This window comes from Rissa tridactyla, chromosome 6 (assembly GCF_028500815.1).
Source record: "Rissa tridactyla isolate bRisTri1 chromosome 6, bRisTri1.patW.cur.20221130, whole genome shotgun sequence".
In the NCBI taxonomy this organism is placed as follows: Eukaryota; Metazoa; Chordata; class Aves; order Charadriiformes; family Laridae; genus Rissa; species Rissa tridactyla.
Window position 1 is genome coordinate 52,443,002 of NC_071471.1, and position 25,406 is coordinate 52,468,407.

General features: G+C 43.1%; 1 protein-coding gene across 1 annotated transcript in view; it reads right to left on the bottom strand.

Moving 5' to 3' along the window:
• Positions 1-25,406, bottom strand: part of ANTXRL (ANTXR like) — a 63,166-nt gene that overhangs the window by 14,778 nt on the left and 22,982 nt on the right. Inside the window, exons 10-17 of the mRNA XM_054206651.1 lie at positions 24,113-24,211; positions 21,889-21,958; positions 20,683-20,761; positions 16,274-16,369; positions 15,510-15,548; positions 12,209-12,307; positions 10,358-10,525; positions 9,083-9,163 (exon numbers count right to left, since the gene is read on the bottom strand). Of these exons, the coding sequence (XP_054062626.1) occupies positions 9,083-9,163; positions 10,358-10,525; positions 12,209-12,307; positions 15,510-15,548; positions 16,274-16,369; positions 20,683-20,761; positions 21,889-21,958; positions 24,113-24,211 (731 nt within the window). The remainder of the gene's footprint in view (positions 1-9,082; positions 9,164-10,357; positions 10,526-12,208; positions 12,308-15,509; positions 15,549-16,273; positions 16,370-20,682; positions 20,762-21,888; positions 21,959-24,112; positions 24,212-25,406) is intronic.

A 25,406-nucleotide genomic window follows, 5' to 3' on the forward strand; every position in this document is an offset into this window, starting at 1 on the left:
TCCAGCGTGAATTGTTTGATTGTCTCTTCGGAAGCAAGCTAGGATTATGGCAAGCACAGAGGAAGAACACAATGCTCTTCATCCACATAGGGTATAGGACAATGATGGAGATTCTCAGAGAGATTTCTGGTGAAAATGGTTATTATTTTAACTTGCCTCAGACAAAAATGTAAGATCCTGGCCCAGATCACAGACAAGCTGCCTCTTTGTTCAGAGTCTGGAAACAGATACGAGTACCCCCAATCCATCTCTGGGTAACTGGCCCCTAAATGGCTCTGCAGCTACCCAGAGCACATAGACGGGAAACCCACAGTTCCCAGGTTCCTCTGTGCTTATCTTACAAGGATTTTCTTCTCTGGGGATGAGACTCATACAGTTCATTATCAGTGCTTATATATTAACAAAGCACAGAAAACCTCTCCTCCTCCAAAAAGCTCTTAAGTTGGATAGAAGAGTTCTTTGGGACACCACCACCTTAGTATTTCTAGGAATGAACACACCAGGGAAGCAACTCAAGTACTGAAGTCCTGACACGGATCTCTCCTTCCCATTTCATGTATGCTATAGAGACCTAACACTCTATGCAAATATATCCTTGCCACATTTCTCCCATGCAGCTCGACTAGTCTATCAAGTACCAGCTCTGCATTTTGAAGTTACTCTTTTCCATGCGCACCCCATTGCCACCTCTCTCATGCAAACTCTGTTATATACCCTGGTCTCCACTTACCTGAGACAGTGGCCTGTCCCCCAGTAGCAGAAAAAACCCAGGCACACCTCCTTTCATTTTTCAAAGCTCTGCTCCACTCAAGAGTGCCTGGCCTTTAGCATTGCGAGAAGCAACATGGCTCTTGGTAGGCTTTGCTTTAAAGTTTCTGTATATCCCACTCCTTAATGTTCTCAGCCAGTGAAGAATGAGGTGTCTACTTGGGTAATTACGTTCCCCAGAAATGACCCAAAAAAGAGGGGAAAAGTAGGGATATGTTCACATGCCACAATTTAAAAGAAAAAAAAAACAAAACAAAAACCAAACAACAACCCCCCCCAAAAAGAACAACAAAAAAACCCCTAAAAGGCAGAAAGATCTTAAAACACTGCAGAAACCACCAGTGTTGCTGCAAAGAGCACAAAGTGCTTGCAGTCTTGTTGTTCCAGGAACTGTTCCTATCTGAGGCTAAAACTGGCATATAAAACTGTAGGATTTATTATTGACCTGATGTTTATGTTCAAACCAAGATTACGTTAAAATTAAGATTTGTCAGACATAGCTCAAACTCTTCAGGCTGGGTAGTATATTTGTGTTACTTGTACAATGGCACACACAGTCATTTGGGTTTTCTTCTGGTACCACAACATGAACCACCATAGTTTATACAAGAACAGAGTCATCCAGAACCACAGCTCCTCTGTATAGAGCAATGATGCAATACCTTTTGATCTTTAGTTATCACTCTGGCCAATAAATTTAGTATGAAGAATAGTATTAATACATTAACTTACACAGTGTTTTTTATTTCTAAAGCTCTAACACTTTCAGAGGAAGGTCACAGCATTACTCAGTTTGCGTACAGGGGAACAAATTCCTGTGTAGTTACCAGAAGTGTGAAAGCAGAGAGCTAAGGAAGGCTGGCTAGGTTCTGGACTGTCACACAACTCAGAAGGCAATGAGGGATGTACAGCTCCCAGTAATCCAACTGAAACAAGGAAATGTGAGGTTCAGCACTGATCCAGGGTGCTGCCAAGAAACAGATAAACACATTGTCTGCAGCATATTTGTTCACTCGCATGTGCAAATCATGGATCTGTACATGCAGTCCTAATAAGCAACTGCATGCGCATTTGAGTACTTGTCTTTTCAAAAGAGATGTACCTTCAGTTGTGGGCTTCCTCCTAAGCCCCAAGATAGTTACCTGACTTGAAGTCAGGCCTACACAGCTTAGTACGATTAAATACGACTGTGGAGCATCAACGAAGTGCTGCCTGGAAAACTGTGATAACAACACATGAGAGCTTGTTCCCCCAAGGCAGACATGTCAGAGTTGCAGTTAACAAGGGACTAAGTCACCAGTTTTTACCCCAAAGTCACATTCCCTATAAAAAAACAACCCTGAGAATTAGACCCGATGAACATTTTTCTTTACCATAAATAAATATCAAAGAAATATCAAAGCGGTACACATGCTTTAAGAGTAGCAGAAAAACCCCCTGTCTACCTAACAGAGTCCATTTATGAAGTGCTCAAAGTGCTGTTAGGAACATGGTCTCACCCTCCTAGAACTTACTGTTCATCTAATTTATCACTGTAGAAGTACAGTACAACAGTAGGGAAGAACAACTTACATCACCTACAGCCAGGGTCTCTGAGGTGACAGCTCAGTGCCTTAACCACAAGGGCAATCCTTCTTCACATCCTGTTGTGTAGCCTGTGCTAAGTAGTATCAGCCCTGGGATTTGTACCCATCCTTCAGAAGAGCATCTTGTGTCTGTTGTTACTGAGCATGCCTCCAGTTCCCAAAGATGAGGATACACTGCTAGTTCCACCTAGGGGAAGAGAGGCAGTGTCTACCCCCAAGGCCCATTTGTGAGTTCTTCTTCCATGTCAGAAATAACGTGATCCTGGCACAAGTGAGAGGTAATGCCAGTATGGGGGCTTCTTGCAGGACAGGAAATTCATTTGTCACCAATTATATATTTCCAGCTGCAGTGCTCAGCACATCCTGGGAACCATGCATTACGACAGTAGTCCCACACTAGGGAGCTTTTTTCCCCTCAATGTCGTGCCTCCTACAGCAGGAATGAACCTTAGAGATACTGGTCTCCTTTGCAAAAAGCAAAAAAAGTAAAACAGATGCTACGTGCATCACATTTTCAATGAAAGTGACAAAGTGAGATCACCTACCGTGGCAGGCGATGTTCCCATCTCTTTAATTTTTCATCAGCTTATGAAGGTAATTGGATCCAGAAAGGCTAAGCAAAGGGAGAAAAGCCCCAGAAACAGGCAGCAGTCTCTGATGAATATAGTCTGAAGGAGCTCAGTGCTGCTTTTCCAGCACCCCCTGTAGCTCTGCCAATTACTACTTGGGTGATTACAACACATCTCCAAGCAAGTGGCAGGTGAGCCTGTTAAAGGCCATTACTCAGTCTTGAAAAGAAGTAATTAGTATGAGCTCCAAATAGCACTGATACCTGGGCAGCACGGAGTGACAGGCTGGTACTGCCCTCCCCATGGGCTGCATTCAAACTGCTGACCACCTGTGGGCAGCAGACAGAAAATAATTACTAGTCATTAATAATCCATAGGCTTGATGTCGCACCATTCCTCTGGGGAGTCCCAAGTGCCTGGCAGGCCTTAACTAAACCTCACAGCTGTAAAAAAAAAAGTAAATACTGTGTTCTCGTGATTATTTTGCAGTTGGGAAAAGTAAGGTACATAGATGTCACGGTCAGTATTACAAGGATTCACTCAAAATTTGAGGGTAATCTGACCTTCTGAGCTTTAACAAACCTATCAGATTATGAGTGATTACTTTGAAAGGGATGCACAGAATAAGGAACCCAAATACTCCTGTTCTTCTAATTTCAGAGGCTGGTGTTTAAAGTTCCAGCTGCCATGCCTTGTTCAAAGTCACACAGTGACTCAATGGTGAGAACGTGAAGGGATCCAGGAGGTCCTGGCTTCACATATGACCAGCAGCTTATAGTTTGTGAAATTTTCAGCTGCACAGCAGCTTTTTTTACTTTCAGTTTTATGGAATGAAAAAGGGAAAAAACAAACTTTCAGGTTTTTGTACAACAGCCTGCTTCCAGTCCCTTTCCCCAAGAAAGAGCTTTGCCTGTGCAAAGGGTAGTACTGCTAAAGCAGTGCTTTTTTCTAAGTAAAGTCCCACGAGTATATAAGGGAGATGATGACAGTAAAATCCAGTCTACGCTCTCACTCTGTTGCAGGTAATTTTCAGTGACAAAAATGAGATCACTTTCTAAAGCTTTAAAGTAAACAAGAGCAATTCTGCCCAGGGGGAAAAATGTAGGGTTTTTTCAGTTGAGGTTTTCGGTAAACCGAGCCTCTGAGAATTTCCTGTGACAGTATGTGCTGAAATGCAAAATAGAATGGATTTGCTGAAAGCAGCAACTAAGCAGACCATTTGAAAGAAGCATCTCACCTTCCTCTCTGCACATATAGGGGCTTTTAATATTTACTTGCTAGCATTGGTAACAGACCCACTTTCGATCCATGAGGCCAAGGGGAAGAGCTTCAAAGTTCCCTTTTGCAGAGACTACTGACAACCTGCCCCACAAGCTACTGTGGTTTCTATGAGATGCTTCTAGATAGCCAGATGTTAACATTTCCCAAACTCCAATCTTTATAGCAGCCACCTGCAAGTTCATAACCAAGCTCAGGAGAACACCAACACAGAGGCGATGGGGAAGTCCTCAAGGCAGCCTGAGCATCACATAGCTCGCCAGGCCTTGTGACCACTCTGACATGCTCTCTGTTGATGGATGAGCAGAATGTCCCCACCTCAGAGCCGTCAATCCCTTTGTTGGGCCAGCAGAGTAACTGCTGGTCCTTTAAGCCCCAAATTTCTCAGGGAGGAAGGGAAGAATAGCAGCCTAGCTCTAAGGGAACCATCACTGCAATAGTAGCACAAATGCCTATCAAGGCTGAAGCCTTTGTACATTACTGCAAGGAAGAAAGCCCATCGATCTGCAGGAGAGCTGCTAGCCCCTTTTTCATCTCTTCTCTGATGATGATGCTGTTGAAGAGCTCAGCAAAAAGCCATCCCACAAATAGCAGCGTGTCTGCTAATGATGGGGTAGAGCTAAGTATGTGTTTATCCCTTGCTGTCTCATCCTGGTGCAATAGAGCCTCCTGCCAGGGGTGACCTGCAGAAGTCAAGTGAGCAGGGTCCTGTGACCCTGTACTGAGGTATTTGCCAAACTAATAACCGCCGATTTCAGTGGTGGAGCTACGACATTATCTTGAATGGAGACCACGTGGAGGAGCTGTCTGCAGAGCCAAGCCAAACACTGCAGGCCCAGCTTTCAGGAGAAGGGGCATCAGAGCTTGCGCTTGGCTGGTTTTCTTTAGTCAGTTCCAAAAAGCGCCTGTGACTTTAACAACCAGTTCTACTAATACAATCCTGTTCAATGCTGCCAGGTCATCTTTTTCTTGCGAAATCCCTGCCATGCTCTGGAAAGCACCACCCAGGACAGGGGAGCTTTCAGGAGGGGAGCTTTCAGGAGCCTCAGCCAGCTCTGCAGCAAAGCCATACCCAGGGCACGCTCCTACTAGCGGTTCTGTTCCTGCAGCATGAGAAGAACAGGGGAAAGAAGCTGGTCACCAGCCCATCAATCTCAGAGGGCAGGACTGCAGGGCACCAGTCTGTCTCATCAAGGGTAGGTGTAGGCAAACAAGGACTGATAGAGACAGTAAGCAGAGGAAGAAAATACAGAAGGAAACAGAAAGGAATGTCTAGGGCAGGAGTCCAAGGGGGTCACAGGCAGGGAAAACAGCAGGTGGTTTGGGAAAGGCAACAGGATCATGATGAAGGAAGAAATGAGGATGGGTGGACAGCAGCCCTGGCTACCTAGAGCAAAGGGCAACAGAGTCCCTTGCAGCAGTCAGCCCTGTATTCCTGCACACACACTTCAGCCTGTATTTCCACTGTAAGACTCTCGCACACACTCTGGAATGGATTGTACCACATGAAGGCTCAAAAAGTATGAACAGTGTCACTTTTAATTTCACTTCATGATGGGAGTTAGGGAGAAGTCATGTTTTGAAAACCTGGGGCATCAATACTGCCATCCTGTATGTTCTGCAGAGCCAAAAAGAAGAGGGCCATGTTTTGGGGGAAGATGCTGAACACCTCTGAGAAATATTTAACTTTTTTTCTTTTGCTTCTAACAAAATGAGATACATCAGCAAATCAACCAAAAACATTAACATATTTTGGTTTTCACCAAAACTATCAAGGAAAGTTTTTGCACAAGTATTTTTCAGATTTTTGGGGGCACAGAAAAGCTCCCAAACCAAAGTACTCATTTTCAAATGATGAAAGAAAATACATTTTTCAAGAGAGTTTTAAAAGAGCGTTTTAATGTAAAAAAATTATCTTTTGATATCTTTCTCCTGTGCCAAAATCTTTGTGAAAAATACAGAGAGAAAAATACTGTGGATCTTCTTTCACTACTACAACTAGTACGTTCAGTGTACAGAAAAAAAATGTTTTGCTATAATTTCCCCCAATGGCTACAAAAACTGAACATATGCCCAACTACAGCAATAAAAATGGAAACTGACAACTTTTTTTTTTTTTTAATGGAGGTAAATTGAAACAGAAATTTGGAAAAATGTCACTTCAGTGAGTTATCTTGTTGCAGTGGGAAACAACCTTTATCTCTGTTAATCCTTGAAAATGTAAAAATAATAATTTGATTGATTTTAGGAAATTCAGAGACAAGAATTTTCTGGGTTCCAAATGCCACTCCCAAAACACAATTAAATTGTGCGTTCCTTTTGCCTTCTGAGCTCTAAGTTTTCCTGAAAAATCAAGACAACTACGAAATTACCTTAAAATAAAATAAAAAATAATTTTAAAAAGGCAAACCAAAAGACCCAAAGAACTCTTCCCCCTTCATCACAAAAAAACCTCAAAACCCCACAAAGCAAAGCAATCCCCGTCTCCGAGTTCACCACACAGTCACTGGCCTCTGGATGGTGCAGTCTGGAAGAACATGGTGCACCGAGGGACGTCAGGCTGTATTTTCATGTCTACCCAACAGTAAACTAAAATCAGTCCATTGCTGTCAGCACACCTGTACAGAAGTGGCCTTGTTCTGGTCAGGGCTGGGTCGAGTGGGGCTGTGGGCTTGCTCCTGGGGCTGTGCTTGGCACAGCCAGAGCTCCAGGCTCTCCATGCTGCTAGTCACTCATAGCACTGACTTGATTTCCCATTCCTCAGCCACAAAGTAAGCAATTGCATGCATGTATACTCATATATACTTATGTGTATGTACATTTATACTTATACACTTCCCCCCACCAAAAGCCTAACTCACAAGCAGTCAATTCTTCACCAAGGGATCACTACTAGAAAAGTCAAGCAAACAATAAATAATAACCTTGCTCTTTTCTGTGCTAGCTTTCTCCATGAAATGCAGGCCTGTGATATCCTTTTTTTTTTTTTTTTTTTTTTTTTTTTTTTTTTTTTTTTTTTTTTACAGCAGAGGATATCTAGTCATTTTCTTGCTTCACTTTCAATATTCTTCAGCTTTAGTTAATTTCACAGGCCAGGGAACAGAGATGATCCTATTCTTCCACTGAATCTGACTCAATAGGATTCTTTCCAGCCTATTTCCCAGATGTACATTTGATTTTCTAATATTCTCCCTGATACAATAATCCTTCAGCTTGCTCAGTTTTACATTGCCTCTTTTGAGTCCCTTGTCCTCCCCACAGCAGAGCTGGAAGGCAAGGAACTGAGGATCCCTGTTTGGAGCCAGCCCCCTGCATGCTTCTCAACCACACAGGCTAACAGAGGCCCTGTTGTGCTCTGCACTGATAGAAATGTCCCAACCGAGGGAGTGAAAGGCAGAGGACAGATTCATATTATACAATGTTAGCGCTATCAAAATACAGCTGGGCCTAAAGAGCCTATTCACAAGCTCTAGATCGTGCTTAAAAAGTAAATAAGGTGTCTCAAGCACAGCTGCCTTGAAAATGCAGCTTAGTGTAACAGTTAAAACCATTTTACAAAGTAGCATAGGAAGCTGAGTCTGTTCTCTTAGTTTCCTTGCACACCAGAAGAAAAAGGGAAGAGACTAAACTTTAAATACTGAAGCTGCATATGTTTGGTTAATAACTAGACAAATGCCCTACCAGTATTTTCCCCAAAAGCTGGAGGGATGTAGCATATTTGCTGTAGATGATGCAAATTAGCAAATTAGGGCTGCTTTTTAAGACTGTTATTAGGTGTAAAAATCATCCAGGCAGACAAGCACAGCACAAGGGCCTCTGCACTACTCCTACCCCCAAAAAAAAGCACTTTATGGCCTCTACTGCTGTAACTCTATAACCCCTTCCCCTGAAAGCAAAGGCGATGAAATGTATGGACTGTGGCCAGAGAAGGGCCACAGGGGAGAGAAAGATGGTGTCTCTGCTTGGTCCTCCTGTTCCAAAGCTCCACTGCAGAAAACCAAATCTGAAGGTACAACAGCACTCAATTCTTATGAAGTTGCCCCCAGAATAACAAGATGGAGACAACTGTAACAGTGCCAGGCTCTCACAGGGAAATCGTGAGAGAGCTCTGAACTAAACTATTGTGAGTGACTCAGGGGCAGCACACAGACATCTCTGTAGCTCTGAAAGGCACAAACTCCCTGCATCCCCCCAGGAGGAATCTACTCCTGACATACGTTTGGCCAACAGACTTTATCAAGGCAGGAGATTCTTTCTGCTATATATAGGATATAACTGAGAATTGTGTCTTTGTGCAGAATTCTACAGAAAATTTATTCTTTAACTTTGTCATAATTTGTTTCTTTGTCATACGCACAGTTCACAATTTCTCTCATTAATCATTTAAATCTATTATCAAATCTGAGAAGCATGTTCATGAATTTGGATGGGAAGAATAATTACTGTTGTAGAACAACTACTGCATATTAAATTCAAAAGCAGCAGTCCCCCAGAACACACAAATAAAGAACCTATCCTTTAACTACAACATGTGCACCCAGAAAAAATGCTAAGAACTTATATGGCTGAAAAAGGCCTCATACACTACTGTGGCTGGCCAGTTTCTTCCTCAGTCTTCTCAAATCATCCCAGTGGAGACATTACTGTCGACCTTTTGGGGCAATACTTTTAAATAGATGCCACCACAAACATTTTAGCTCATTTTGAAGTTTCTGGTTCTTGTGACAAATTTTTAGCCTTAGGGTAATGTGAAAAGCGACAAGCTCACAAAAAAAAAAAAAAAGGAAGAGAAAAAAAGAGATGGGGTTGTTGCGGCGTGGGGGGAAAGCATTGCTGCTGCTAATAGAGAAGTGACATGCCAGTGTGTCTGTGATACCTTACCTTGTCCCCTGGCTGCGGTCTCATGAGAGAGACTTGATCATAGCCTCGTCGAACCAAAGCCCACAGTGCATCAAGTTTTCCCTGGAATAAAAAAAAAAAAATAAAAAAAAAATATATGACATATATGACATGACTAAGAAATTTGGGGAAAAGAGCATGAGATTAAAGTACAGGTGAGCTGACCCAGCCTTTCCGTATTAAACTGTCTGCACAAACATTGCTTCTGTGCCCTTGCTCTCTGTATACTGCTTATCTAGACAGAAAAAGAGACCTCAATGGGGTAACATGTACCTGATATGCAATGGGCCAAATTCAGCCTGCTCGAAACTCACTGAGGATGACTGTAATTTCATGTGAACAACTCCCCTAAGAGGTATATTAGACAGGTGTTACATTAACAAAAGGCTGAACAATAAAAGTACTGTACTGATGGGAGGCGAGCTGGAGTATGGACAAACAGCCTCAAGATTACCTACCCAGGCAGGCTTTAAAATTCACAGGTACTTTCAAGACAATAAATTCAAACACTGTAAACCGATCTGTCAGCATGGTGGGGAGGGGGGCCTCATCCTACAAAGCACTGGTTTGGCACACAGCCACAGGTTTCTGGGATGAGCATGGTATGCTGCTCCCTTGGCCTGAGCTAGCCCTCCAGCTTCCTTCCCTGTAAGTGGAGATAACAGCTCAGCCCTGCCTCAAGGGTTGTGTGAGGATACATACATTAAAAGACAGGGAGACACCAGATACTATAATGACACAGGAGAAATGGGAATGAAAGTGTGGAGAGACTGAGCGACTTGCCCAAAATCAAACACTACATCTTGTGGCTGAACTAGAGGGGAACAGAGCTGAATCCCAACCCAAGGCCTTAGCCACAGTGCAATCAAAGCAAGGATGGGGCAGTTTATCTGATCCTTTTTATATGCTGCCTTCACATGGCACAAAACAGCACCCCTCTCCCCACCCTCCCCTATGAGTTGAGATATCTGATATTGCAACCCAGGCTGTGCAAAAGTACCTGAAAAGGCGTGAGCCGAGGGAGGGAAGATCTCTGCTCATGCCTTCCAACACCCTCCACTCTTCCTCAAAAAACTGTGGTGACACAGTGCCAGGTGAAATGCAAGTTCCAAGATACAGACAAAGTTCAGGGTTACTGGCCATTTTTGTAAATAGGCTCTCACAGCTCTGGCATAAGAAAAACTGCACTAAGGAAGCACGATGTAGTAACATGAGTGACATAAAAGTCTTGGTAAAACTGAGGGGGAGATGCATTACCTTGATCGGAGTGTACCATTTCCGCTGGGAAGGTGGTTTTCGTACATGAGGCTTTTTTGGCTTGGGTTCCCATGGCTCATACTCCTGTTCTGGCAACTTAATAATAGCATTTTTGGGCTTCTCCAATTTTGCTCCTTCCTCCGTTGACCCCTTGTCTCCCCATCGCACCTGAAGTCAGGAGAATACACCGTAAGAGGAGACACTACTGCAGTCCCCACCAGCAGGTTGTTTTCACAGACATTAATCTAGTTCCCATCAGATGACCCAATGCCACCAGGCATGAAGCCACATTGACGAAGGCACCAAACTCCCACTGTAACCAGAAATACACATTTAAGAGTCAAATAGTCTCACTCTACTTGAACCACTAGCCTTTTCCCCTTCCAGTAATGTGAAGTGTTGTGGGACTTCACAGCATCCAGGGCAGATTAACCCATTTCCACATGAAATCTGAAGCGTTCCACCCAGATCTGCTAGGACACAGGTGTAATACACTTCCCATTGCCTCAGGCAAAAAGCAGGCAGCAGCACTAACTGAAGGTAGGCAGTCTTTACAACTAGCCCTAAGCAGTTCCTGTTGTTCAGTTCAAAAGTGAAAAAAGGGTCAGTGGACAAGTACGGGGATGGTTTAAGAGCATCAGCCCTCAAACTTGTTCAGCTACTACTAAAACCAGCTCCTTCAAAGATACCTTGCATAGTCACAAGAAAGGTCAGTAACTTTATCTTCACATACTACATGCTACTTATTTCAAGCTGAAATTCTGATTTGGTTGTCTGACTTACCTCAAACAGAAATGTGATCCTGCATTCAAGGGCAATATATGATCCATAGGGTTACTCAGCATCAAGGATAAAATTATCCCAAGGAAAATGGTTAAGGATATTAAACTGCAGACTTCTATGACTTGCAAGGACTTGCTGGGAAGCCATTGCTTTCATTCTGTTAGCCCTAGTTTGATGCAGATCCTCAGCTGGCTTACATTAGTCCACCTCTCTCAGCTACCGATTAGGTCTAGTGGGAGTTTCTGGTGTGACATCCCTAAAAGTCATCATTAGGCCCTCAGTTGATACAGGTGAGTGACAATTCCCTGCCTTATATTAACCATGGTTAGGAATATTGAATTGATTTCACTAATGTAGTTATTTACAGGAGTTAGCAGCTGATCACAGCATTTTCCACTGACCTCCTGGAATGTATATGCCACATGACAGCACAAGGAAAATTTCTTTCACAGTAACACCTCACTTTATACATCAAGGCTGGCTTGTGCATGAATCCCAGGGCAGGACTTGATTCATTGGCCAATTTTAACACAGATGTGGTTTTGTGCATTAGGAGTTAATGCTTAACTGAAAAAAAAAAAAAACCAAACAACTCCACCCAAAAAAATATTTATAAAAAAGAAAAAAAAGAGAAAAAAAAAAGAAAAATCACTGTTTTAAATTCCCCAAACCAACTGCTTCCAGCCTGCCAGGCACAGTGTAGATGATACCCTCAAATACTCAGAACCAATGTAACTCTGCCTGAGACAAGAGAACCAGACCAAACTGCACTGAGGGGTTTGATTCAGTAAATTAAAACATCTTTTGGTGCTTATCCCATTTCTTAGCCTGCAAATTTTCTCTGCCTCATAATGCTAGATTAATTTAATTATTCATGTGAATGATGGGAGCTTGATGTCTGCTACTTGGACAGCAGGTGCAATCAGGTGGATAAGCCCTAATTAAGTCGCAGTCTCTAGACCATCAAGGTAGCTTTTTTAAAAAAAATAGTCGCATAAAAAAACCATATTGCTACTATTTATAATTAAACATGCTGATTTTTACAACACAAAAGAACAAGCCAAATACCTCCATTCTCTTAATCCCACCAACACCTCGACCTCCATAATAAGATGCGTCCACAGTTGGCCACTTTTTCTTTGGCAATCCATCTTCATCATCTGATTCCTATGGGAAAGGCAGGGAGCTATTACTGCTGTAATATCAGCAGTATAAAACCAGCATAAACCATGGAAAACAAATTAACATCCTATGGTCCAATCCTTGGATATCTGGCTTTGCGTGTTATACTTATTTGCTGACAAAAACAAAAGTCACTTGTCTCTGCAGCTGCAATTTTAACTAGGGAAGCCAAAGAGGATTGCCTATTCCTCTCTCCAGGCAGCTTTTATTTAGTCAAATATGCATTGAGCTTCAAAATCACAACTGACTTGTAAAGGAAGGCAAAGTGGAGATGAATCGTACATTATACTGGCTTGCCACTATGCTACGCAGAAAATGCAGCAATCAGTTAGCCCAAAGAAATCATTTATTAATCGCACTTTTAGAACTTAATGTTACTTAACAGGGAAAAGAGCCACCACTGTGAGTTTTCCAACATGTGCATCAGACCCTTTTCTCATGGCAGCTGTAACCAGTTACTCTAAGCTGATTGTTTCTTTGTAGAGTCTGGCTCGAGTTGTACAGTTTGGAACCAGGACTCAGACTGAGTATCTCCGAATTGTCAGGAACCTCAGATCCAGAGTTTTTGATCTGCAATTATAAAGACCGTAGGTTTTTTTTTTTTCTGGAACATGGGAGAGTCTGAATCAGGGTTTTACTTCAGGGTCATTGTTCTGTTCTTGCATAACTAAAAGCTGGCAAATGTTTCTGGTTCGACAACCCTGGGAACTTATCTCCAGCTCTATCACCTTGAGTTGATAGAAGTCACTGGGATTTCTCAGAGTTCCTATCATTACACTGAGTTGAGGCAGCTGAAAGTCACACCATGACACTTCCCAAATACATACATGATAGAGGAAAGAGCCCAACAAGCCTTCTATAATACCACCTTCGTCCCTCACACTCTTTAATATAAAGACAAATAACTACACCTCGTGTTGACAGGCAGATACGCATGCTGCTCTTGGACAGGCCACGCGCAGTGTTCTCTGCTAGTTTTCATCAGTACAAGTATGTTTCTAGTTACATTGCCCAGACTTATTTTTTACTTAAAAAACTAAAACAGAACAACAAAAATCAAGTGAAATCCAAATATTACAGAAGGACACAAATTATTGTCAGATTACTAAGCGACATTTTCTCAAAATTGCCCTCCATGTTTCAATTGGAACATAAAAGAAATTGAGAGTCCAAAAGCCAATAACAGCTTTTAGAAAACATGCCTTAATTTTTTTTTATTTTTTCTTTCATGTTAAACTCTTAGATTATGCCTTGAAGAAAGGTATTTCCATTCAGTGACATCTGATCTCTCAGCTATGGTTCATGGGTCAGTTCCTCCAACAAATTTTTTAGTATGGCTGGGCCAGACTAGAGTTGGCATTTTCATTAACTAGTAAGGGAGGGCTGGGTTTTTTGGTTTGGTTTTTTTGTGTATGGGTTTTTTTTTTTTTGTTTTTTTGGTTTTTTTTGTTTTTTTTTTTTTTTTTTGTTGGTGGTGGTTTTTTTAATACTAAATCAGGGAAATAAATATACAAGAAAGGCACTGTCATTTGGTGTTGGGTTTTGTTGTTGTTTTGGTGTTTTTTGTTGGTTTTTTTTGTTTGTTTTTTTTTTTAAGAGAAATACACAAATTTTATCAAATTTCCTGCCACATCTAAAGCATTACCCAGTGAACTACATCAGCAGTTTTAATTCATTTATATTTGATTTCGCTGTGAACTTGAGTACTACATAATATATCCTGCATCCTCCATGCAATGTAACACAGATTTCAAGACTTCATGTTTAACAACCCCTATTGCTGGCAAGCCTGACAGTAGCAGGACACAGTTAATCATGATGGCTGATATTTTTCCAACTGATAAAGGATTTTTACCAAATATCCCCTACACTGAACACATAGCTAAGCAACATCAACAGCTACCACACACATTTTGAAAAGTAATGGAAATCTAATACTTGCACTTTAGAACAAGTTTTAGATAGCAGAAATACCAGACTATATGAGCTAAAGGGCAGGTCACCATGCCTAGCAAGGCTAGTGCTGAGTATAACGAAAAAACTCTCCATACTGGATAAAGACAAGGCCAAGTAAAGGGATGGATACCATCTGTATTCTGTGTTATTCCTGGAGGCTTACGTCAGCTCACAGTCTTTTTGATTGCATTTAAAATCTCTGCTGATCATAATAATCACAAAGCATCTGGGAACTCTGCTGCAGGGGTGCAATGCTCTCTGGAACCTCCGTCAAACACAGCATGGCTGCAATTGCATGCTTCATGAAAACACTAATCACCCTAAAACCAGCATGATTTTTGGTGCATATTCTAAAGTTAAATTGTCACAGTGCTGCTGCCCAGGACAAGCAACAGGATCACATACACAGTGATCGTGGCCTCTGGCAACCTCAAGACAGCAGCTGTGGTTGCCTCCTGATATTCATGCCAAGTTACAGCAAGTTAGCAGCAAACTTCAAGTTTCTCTTGTGGGTTAGGCAAGTATTTTTCCATCATTTAACTGTCTATGCCTAGGAAAGAAAGGCAAGTATGAGTTTTCTCTGGAGGTACTTTTATTTATTACTATTATTTTCATGAAATTAGTACAGTGAAACTAAGCTGAGGTCAGGATCATTGTGCTACTGTCCCAAACACAGTGAAACACAACCCTGCCTCAAACAGCTCCCAACCTAAATGGAGAAAGGCTAAGTGTCCTTCCAAAGGTCACATTGCAGCAGAACCACAGCCAGAGCAGGCTCTTGCCTCCCTCTCCTGTAGCAAAGCCACAAGAACGTGGCCTTCACTGTCCTTTCTTCCAGCTGCCAGCCTTTGTTCCTTACTGCCAATCTGGGCTAAACTCCTGCTGAGTGCAACACCAGTTTTAGTGGAGGAGGGAGAGCTTTCAGCACAGCTTGAGAAGCAAAGGTTTGCTTACACACCTGTTTGATGCTCAGCAGAAGGAATAAAATACCATAGGAACTGTTGGTCTGTGGATTTCTGATTTATGCCACTATTTTCTCTGTGGACAGAAATAATCTTGCAGTATGTATATAAAAAGGGCAGAAGGCAGAAAATAACTGTCCTGACCCAAAAGACTTCCTCCCACAGCCTTCAAGGTGTCATTAAGACACCTACAGGGCTGATGTTCCTGGGCAGCACAATACACTACAGTGGCTGCAGACAGTACAACAGCTCAAAAATAGTATACTTACAGGCTCTGGAGGTGGTGGTGGTGGTGGCTCCTTGATCACCTGGAATATATAAACAATGGGAGAAAACCGAGTTAATGGTAGGGTTCGTCCATCTCAATGCTATGCCCTCTCTGCTTTCTTGCTCATATCTCAAAAAGGTTGCCCTGGTCAGTTTTCCCCATATTCAATCCCATCATTAGCCCCACTGCTTTTCAGCAGGCATAAAATAAATGCAGATGAGAAACTAAATCTATCACATCGAACTACCCAATAAGTCAAGTGCCTTATTAAGTAACTCGTAATACAGCTCTGTATCCTGGTAGTTCTGCCTTAATATCATGTGATTACCAAGCTAGTGCTTGGTAATATTCACTCAGAATCTGCAGCTCCTACAAACCAAAAAAAAGGAAAAGAAAGCCTAACTCTTGTCTCTAAAAAGGACCGTATCAGCTCATGCCCGTGTTAGTAAATTGGTTCCATTACACTTTTCTGCAGCAGGTTTCAAATCTTGTTCTAAGGAGGTCTTGATCCCTATAGAAACTTCAGCCACGTCCACAAGCTCATTTAAACTTCTCATTCAGTGTCAAAATCACATAGGCCTTGCAACATTCAAAAAAGACAGACCCGTGCTTAGACAAGCACTTAAAGCAATTTGTTGAATTAGGGCCTTACAAACCTGGCAGCATTTTTCTTAAACGAAGTTAGCCACCCACTTCAACACACTAACTCTATGCCTTCACAGAGAAGAGATGAAACCAATCAAAACAATAAAAACCTGTACTTACCACTGTACAGCAAAGGGGCCAGAACCACCAAAGGAGAGCCATAGCCAGCAGCAGAAAGAGAATCAGGAGAGCAATGAAAAGGATGGTCCCAGTCAGCTGCAAACAAGATGATTACTTCTGAGTTATCTGCATGTGTCACAAACAAGGCAGGAGCCCTTAAGTTACACAATTAGACTGGGGAAAATGAGCAAAGTTTCCCTCGTTACAAGGTCTCCGATAGATTGTGCAGTCAATCACTATTTTCGTTAGGGTCACGTCAGTATTCAGTGTGGCAAATCTTTATTTGAAGTCATGATTCAGGGATGCACCTCCTGTTTGTGGTGTTTATACATATATATATGTATAATTTATGTATAAGTTTATGGTATTCTTATAGCCCACTAGATTCAAGGGTGCTAAACTTATATGCAAACTATTCCCAAACTGTGCTAACAGGTCCCTTAATACTGTCAGAGGGGTATTTCAAAATACCTGACCACAGACTCCAAGGTGTGTGGAGTAACCTTTCATGACTAGAGATGCAGAATATGTAAATGCTGATATTCAAAGCATGGAAATATTGGAGCTAAGAGCTTATGGGTAACTGTTCACATACCAGCATCACAGAACAGAGGACAACTTACTCGCTCAGCCTCATCAGCTCCCAAGCCTGCCCACATTGCCTTGACTCAAACTGCACACACAACCCCAGCCTGTGTGCTTATGCAAACTAGTCCTTAATACTGCCGGTTCTTGGTAATCATCCTGTGGCTGGTTTGACTGTTGTTAATGACATGCTGTAATCATGATCTTAACCATTCCCGATTCTTATATTCCATCTATTTCTCTACAGAGAACAGTAACAGTGGGACTCTGGGGCCAGACAGCTAAGGGTCTACATTCAAAATAGAAGTTAAATTTTCTTCAAAAGGACTAGGATTTAAAGAAAAATAAAAAAAATATCAAGTGCTAACACGTGAAATTAGCTTTTCAGAGCAGCCACTCAACGAAAGAGAATCACAGCTCTGATTTTCCTGGGTAAATCTTGATGGACTCCTTGCACTCAGAGCATTTCATGTCTGTGTGTTCAGAAGAAGTACTAACTCTGTGTGTTGTCCTGATGCGTACAGGAAAGCGGGTCTTCATATGCTGCTTGGCCCCTGCAGAACATACAGAGCACATGGCTTTTTGGAAATTAAACATTAGTTACGGATGGGCAGTGGCATGCTGGGACATGCCATTTTCTCAGACTACACTGGGCTCTGGGATGAGGTTAAGAAGAGCTTAGGTGCTCCAGCCATTTCTTTTATACTGGGAAAAGGTTCTCCAGCCATTTCTTTTATACTGGGAAAAGAAACTTCCTCAGTTGTAGATTTTCAGAGTCTGAGAAGAGGTCTGATTCACCAGCAACTTGTGGTACCACAGAACAGGCAAAACCTTTCAGCAAACTACAGGATATCCAGGGACTAGGAAGATGTGAAAAGCACTTAAAGAAAGATCTGTGAATCGGGCTGAGGGAATAGGAGCTGGCTAGAGAAGAGATTTTCAAAGAAGGATAGGTGGGAGGATAAACGGAAAGAAAGCAAGTTCCAAAGATTTATTGAGGATAATGTCCATGAGATTCACCTTAGTAAATCTGAAACTACTTGCCGAATTCCCATAACACCAGAAACTGATGCTTAGCCCCTTTTACAACAGGAGTTCCCTTCACTGTTCCAAGTGGGTTTGTTTTCCCCTCGGACAATGAAAAGGTTGAGGGTGGAAACTAAAGTACCAGCTGATAAGAGTTTAGCAAAGTCTGGGTGAGATCCCAAGTGGCTGATTTGGGTGGTACCTAGTTCTTCCTCAGGCCAAATCCTAGAGCTGTCAGGACTGACATGTTCAAGACAGGACTAACAAAACCACAGCTCCTACTCCACGCTTTTAGGCAGGTAGCCCAGTATTCCATGTCTCTGTGTCACAGCATCACCATCCCTCCACTAGTCTGTGCCTTATTGTTATAGGTGCGACAAACTGACTTGTTCTGGGATACACTATTTAGCTCTCCTCATTCATTTGGTCAGGGAGCAGAAGAAAGACAAGGTGGAGTGCTGCGACGTGTGCCAGACCCTGTACTCAAAGGAGTCCTGTTAGAAGACACACTATGCAGCTGCAGTTCCCTTCTCTGGCCCCATGTAGCACTAATGCTTCTGGAAAGCAGACACTTGAGAGGCATGAATTCCCAGTGAAGTCAGTTTGCTGAGAAAAGGATGAATAAAAGTCAAGCACAACTTTAAGCGGTATTGCTACATGCCTTAAAAACAAATCCAAGCACAGTAGCAATGCAGTGCATGAGCCACAGATGCACATACCACCGCTACTGTTACTCCAGAAACACATTACCTCCTTGTTTTGTAGTCTTTGTTCCCAGGCATTGCTTTTCCCATGCTAAGTGCTCATATAAACTGTGGAGACATTTGCCAGCAGCAGCTCAGGAGCTGCTGGCAGCAAGAAGTTAAAGAGTCCTCTTTTAACGATTAAATATACAAAGCATCATAGTGAAGCTGGACTTCAAAAAGGAAATAGCAGACTTCATGCAGCTGAAGAGAAACAAGCACAGCGATCACACAGAGGCTTTAGGAGTAAAGTGAAGATACTTACTGTACAGAAAGGATAGAAGGGCCAGCTGGGGAGAAGAGCTGAGCAGGCCAGCTGACTGCCACCCACAGAAAAGGAAACGGGAGAGGAAAGGAAATGGAGGGAGTGTCTAAAACAAGAAGAGTGAAATGCATGAAATTAAGACAAAGTTGGAAACTGAACTGCCAACCTCCTTGCTTATGGGATGTAACTGGAGTGAGACAGTCTTTTCTTGTACCAGCTGAGAATCAGGCTCCCTGCCTCCTTCACATTCAATCTGCAAGAGGCTGGTCAAAAATCGTCAGATTGACAGGACTGGAGATTGGATTCCTCTCTCTATCCTAAGGCTATCGAGAGGAAAGCTTCCTCCGTCCACACTCTGGCCTGTAGGAACCCCAGCTAGGGCTAAGACTTCAGTCTTCATTAGAAATGAATTACATATGGGTAACTAAACACATCAGTTAGCACTTGTGTTTCACTGCAGACTCAAAAGGTTTTATTGTATCCGAGGTAGAAGAGGGAAATAACATGTGAAAACATCAGTCTTCAGTGTAGAAAATTTGGAGGAAAAGTTTTGAAAAAATAAAAATAATCAGGTGAAGCAGCAAACATCTCTGATAAATTCTGAGTCCCCACACCCGGACTGTTTCAGCAATCTGGTGTGAGATTTCCCAGCTTCATTACTCCAAACATCAGAAAATGCGATTTGCAAGTTCCAGTCACTGCCTCTTTCTTCCTTCCTTCCCTTCTGTTCTGCAGCTGTCAAAAAGGCCAACAATGATTCCAAACCAATATGACAGCATTTGGCACAGGTTATAAAAGTCCTTTTGACACTAATAATAATAAAGCTCAACTTTGATACAATTTGTTTGCTATCAGGTCCTTGACCAAACTTTATTTCATCCACAAGCACAAGGCCAAATCTTTAGCTACTGTACTTGCTTGCACCAGCTATGGGTGTTGCCTATTTTTACTCCAAGGCAAAGGCGATGACTGCTTATCCAGTAGTCAGCTTCTTCATTTTGATTGTTTGATTCTAAAATCAGATTTTGCTAAAGGACCACTTCTAGCTGTTGGTCCCTGATGCTCCACCTAAAGATAGGTGGTCTTTTTGACCAGTAGATGCTCATATTGCAACCACTGCTGTCCCACAGCAGCACATTCTCCCTTGGCTATGCTGAGCAGCAGCATTTTATCAAGACGCTCATCCCAAAAAGCTTCCCTCTCTTTCTGGTCATCTCTTGTGACATCAGGAGAAAAAGAACCAGCTCCTCTCACTAAAACTGTAAAAACACCTTAATGAATCCTGAACTAGCAAAGGCAAATTGCGAGGGTCTAAGAACAAACGCTGTAAGCTCCAACCAAAAAAATAATCATGTAAGTTTAGAGGACCTTCCATGCTGTGTCCCTTCCAGATCCAAGCCCTGGCAGTTGCACCTTTCATCCCAGGTCCCATAAGGGATTCCAAAGCTCAACAGGGTGTTGCTTCATGATGATCTTTCCTTCATTTTCACAGATTCCCTTCTAGTCAGATCCTAGCTTTGAGGATCTCTATTTCCTGGGATAGGAATGGACAGGGTGCCTTTGTTATGATTTTTTATTCAGTAAATCTATCATGATCTATGCATCATCAATAATGATTTAATCTTAACTAGCCCTGGTTATTTTTCAAAGAACTGCTGGGATCCCATCAATAACCATAATGCAGAAGCCATAGAGAGCTCATGCTCACTCAAGGAGGCTTTGCCTGAAGAGCCACCGTCTTTTTCTAAGATCTCATGGTTTCTCTGTCAAGCCCCATTGCAATTACTTACACACTGTGTGCTGGTGATGCTGACAGAGCTGGAGATGAATGTGAGCCCGTTGTTCATGCTGACTTGTAGGAAAACCACCCTAAAGCACAAAACACATACACTTATTTTTAGTGTCATCTTTATACCCATTGTTCCCTTTATTCTGGCTGTGTTTTAGCCATTGGCTCATGAACACGCATGGATAACATGCCCTGCTGAGTCAAGGCATTTTCATGGCTTCAAGTGCTTACCTGCATTTGTCCCTCTGCCTACCCAGGAGCTATTCTTTTTATGTTGGCTTAATTGGGTTGGGGCATATGCTCTTTATTAAAAAACCACCATCCCACCTGGGGCAAAGGCCACTAGGACAGTGAGTCATAACATAAAGTCTCAGATGTTTGCAATAGTACCTTAGATAGCACAAGAAAATTTAAGGTTTTTTTTTTTTTTTAAACCCCTTCTGCAGCTTAGAGGAGCCAGAACGCGTTTTCTTTTATATCCAAGCAAATCCAGAACACTTGCAATGAGGTCAAGGGGTAAAAACACCAAAATGACAGTGGAAAAAGAATCTGGCCGTAGCCATTCTCCAGTATCAGAGAAAGTCTGAGAAAAAAACCAAACAAACAATGATCAAACAAACAAAGCCCACAAAAATCCCATCAAACAACTTTCCCTCACCCACAAATAGGATAGGGAAGGGAGGCATTGCCCCTCACCCCTAGTGCAGTATTTAAGCACCCACAAGATCACCCAGGGGAAAGGCAGGGCCTCGTGCCATCTCTTCCAGCAGTCTGCAAGATTACAACTGAAAAATACTAATGTGAGCCTGAGCAGGGCAAAAGACAAGAAGCAACATCTACAACAGCAGCAAAGGAATTCAAATCAAGCATCTCTTTTCAACCAAAATGAAAAGTTTGCCTGGAATTCAATTACCTTTGGTCTGAAAAAACAGGATGTAGGAACAGAGGAGAAATTACCATTCTATAATTCGGGACCATGGTCCAACAAGGCCTTTGATTAAGCTGTGCTAAAGACAAAACATTGAATAGAGCTATGCTGGCTCGTACTAGGAGAGGATTTGGCACAAAGGGGATGGAGGTAATCCTGCCACACGCACAAATTTATTAGCTTTGCACTTTGGGCAAAATTCTGAGCTCTTAGCTCAGTAATGACATCCTCATCCAGAAGTCCCCTCTCTCTTGACACGTGCTGGAAAGCAATACTTACTGTCCAGCATCTTCTATCACTGGGGCAGGACAAAGTAAATAAGTATCATGAACAAGGGTTGGCTTTTCATCTGAAAAGAAATGAATATAACTGTTATGGATGAAAAAAAGAAACTGCACCAAGCAGACCACCCCCTGGAGAACTGTTAACATCAGCGAGAGCTACAGATCAATTCAGTATATAGGCAAGTACCAGTATTCCCCAATGGTACTGATTACAAAGCCAAGCACTTGGATGACCATTCTTGTTGATGCCCATATAATGTTATCAGGTTAGAGACACCACCACTAAGAAATGGGAGTACATCTCTGTTCCTGACAGCAGTGATCAGCCATTTGGAAGCCAGCTTTGAGAAACGTTCATCTTGTCTGTCTGACAAGTGCACGCAAACTCTACTCATATAGTATAGGGTTCAATTTCTGCCTACCCACTTCCAAACACACGCACAGGAGAAGCCAAAGCTTCACTGTTTGAGCCCAGGGAAAAGGAATAACAGAGGTGGGATGGGACTGAAGTGGACAGACACCAGAGGGGAAAAGAAAAAACAAACAAAAAAAATAACCAACTTGCTTGGTCATATATGGGAGACAGGCAGAAGGGGACCATAACTGACACAGGCAATCAAAAGCAAGGCAATGGGTGTTTTCCTGCCTCCCTGCACTCTGCTGCTCCAAGAATAAGCAGTGCTAATCCTGTTGCTTTCAAAAGCCACACCCAGAATTCCAAGCGCCATGAACACTAAGAGGAGCCACAGCAGTAATCCTGCAATGCCGCTCCACTAAAAGTGCATAAATTGAGGCACAAGAGCAGACAAGTCACTGCTGTGACCAGACGTTAACTCCGAATGGCCCAGCAAAGCAGCTAAGGTGCTAGTCCAGGGAAAGACTGGTCCACAAAAGTCCAAGCCAAGTGAATTAGGGGCTGGTAAAAGCTGTCAGCTCATTTAAACCTTAGAGGCTTGATTAATCTTTCTACCTAGGCAAAAAGAAAAAAATTAACTCGAGCAACAACAGATATGAGAGTTGTTCCTTCAGGCTTCACCCACCCCAAGTACACCTGAAGACAAAGTTCATTTCCCTGCTTCGGCAAAGATGAGACTGTGAAAATTATAGTTGCATGTTTTAGGGCCAGCCTAAGGGGAAAAAAGCCAGTCAGCATAGATCAGTGTTGCAGACCTAACCCAAGGAGAACACAGCATGGAGAAGATGTGGAATTAGGATATTTCTCCTCCTGCGTACTTCCAGGCCCAGGTCACTGCTCAGTGTGTGAAGTCCAGTCAAGGTGCCAGTGCATTAGGGACATGGAAGGAAAAACCAAAAGTCTGTCTACCTGGTAAACCACAAGAAACAGATCCCTAGAAAAGGGTATCTGTAAGTGGAATGAGAGCAAGACCACCAGAGTTTATTTAATGCAGCCTCCACGTAGGCAACTAGGATGGGAAATGAAGGAGCGATTCATGTGCTCCCTTCTTGTAAGCGAATTCACTGCTAGGGAAGGCACCAGTCTGACCGCGACAGGATATGAAAGCCTCTACTGTGCTCAGCCAACAAGGGTAGCATATACAGAACAGGAGCAAAGCTCCCCTCCCCACACTGTGCTTCACCCTGCCAGCCATACACTGCTTCTCAGGAATAAGAGAAGACTGCTGAGAAACTGGACACTCAATCTTTTTTGGCCATTCAGTCCTTCGCCTGGCTGCTGAGACAGCAAACAAAAGACCCCGTTTAGCACAGTGATGACAGGGAGTTTCCACGTTACATGCTTTCTGTGATGAGCCCAACAACTGGTGTCAGAGAGGAATGGAGCTTTATGGTGAGTGTCTCCTGAATTAGTGAACAGTCTGAAGATAGCAGCAGGGGATCAGGACAGCATTATTTCTTTTTACTGGTGATGAACAAGGGATTAGAGAGCAATTTTACTTCTCCCTCTTAAAGCCTGATACCCAGTCCTCACTGGCTGTATGCATCACCTATATGCATCATTGCAATGACACTGAAATTCATTGGGCAGCAGCACACCCCACGAAAGCCCTCACGACACAATGCCCACAGGATTGAATAAGGATAAATTTCAAACTTCTGTTAGGTGTAGATCCCCTCCCAGATCCCCCCACATCCACTGCAAGCAGTCCCCCAACACGGACAAGAGGTGGGCTGTGCCACCTATTGCTCATGAGGTGACACAGCCACAGGGGACACTGGAATCCATTAGCCTGCAAACTTACTGATAGTAAGGCTGTCATTGAGCTTGAAGCTGCAGAGTACCTGGTCAATATTTCTTGCATGATAAAAGCCGTTGCCTCTTACCACAACTTGAAAGGATTCTGTAAGTAAAAACAGGAAGTTGTGAAAAATAGCTCAAATACAGCATTTCTTTCCAGAATGATCTGAAGTACGACAGGACAATGGCAGTTCTCTGCACTATACCTGAATCAAAACGTTCACACTGACACTCTCAATATTCAGCAGCAATGGCCAAGAGTGCCATGGCGGCACTGGTGCTTCACAGAGCAACACTCATCTCAAGGCTCCTCCCGCAAGCATCCCATTGACCCCCCAATGCCTTAATTAAAGGTGCCACAGTAATACTGTGAGCCTGACATGGCTGATGTCATTTCATGGTTTCTCCATGGCTTTTGGGCCAGACACCGTTGCTAACCACAAGTCCTTCCTCCTACCTCCACACACCAGATGGCACTTGGCTTTCAGCAGCAGCTCTGTTCAAATAAGGTCTCCCCCGAGCCTCCTCTTCATCAGGCTAAACAACTCCAGTTCCCTCAGCTGCTCCTTATAGGGCTTGTGCTCTAGACCCTCCACCAGCTTCATTGCTCTTCTATGAACATGTTCCAGCACCCCAATGTCCCTCCTGTAATGAGGGGCCCAAAACTGAACACAGTACTCAAGATGCAGCCTCACCAGTGCTGAGTACAGGGGGCCGATGACTTCCTAAGTCCTGCTGGCCACACTATTTCTGATACAAACCATGACGCTGTTGGCCTTCTTGGCCACCTGGGTACGCTGCTGGCTCATATTCAGCCAGATGTTGACCAACACACCCAGGTCCTTTTCCGCCAGGCAGCTTTCCAGCCACTCTTCCCCAAGCCTGTAGCACAGGGTTGTTGTGACGTAAGGTGCAGGACCTCACACTTGACCTTGTTGGACCTCATACCACTGGCCTTGGCCCATTGAGCCAGCCTCTCCAGGTCCCTCTGTAGAGCCATCCTAACCTCAAGCAGATCAAGGAGATAATGCAGACAGGTGAAGAGACGTTACGAATTTGTTCTGTGCCAAATGTATTTTTGAAACTCCCTTTGATGCTACACACAAGAAGCCAGCTGACAGCAGACACCCACGGCACACAGCAAGGGAAAGCACAGAAGCAGCTGCACTTTCATACGTAAATCTCCTGCTTCAGCTGAGTCCTCCACAGAGATCGCTTACACCAGCCACTGAGCAGCATTTGAGATCAGCCCAATACCAGGGGGACAGCAGCACAACACAGGATCAATTAATCTTCAA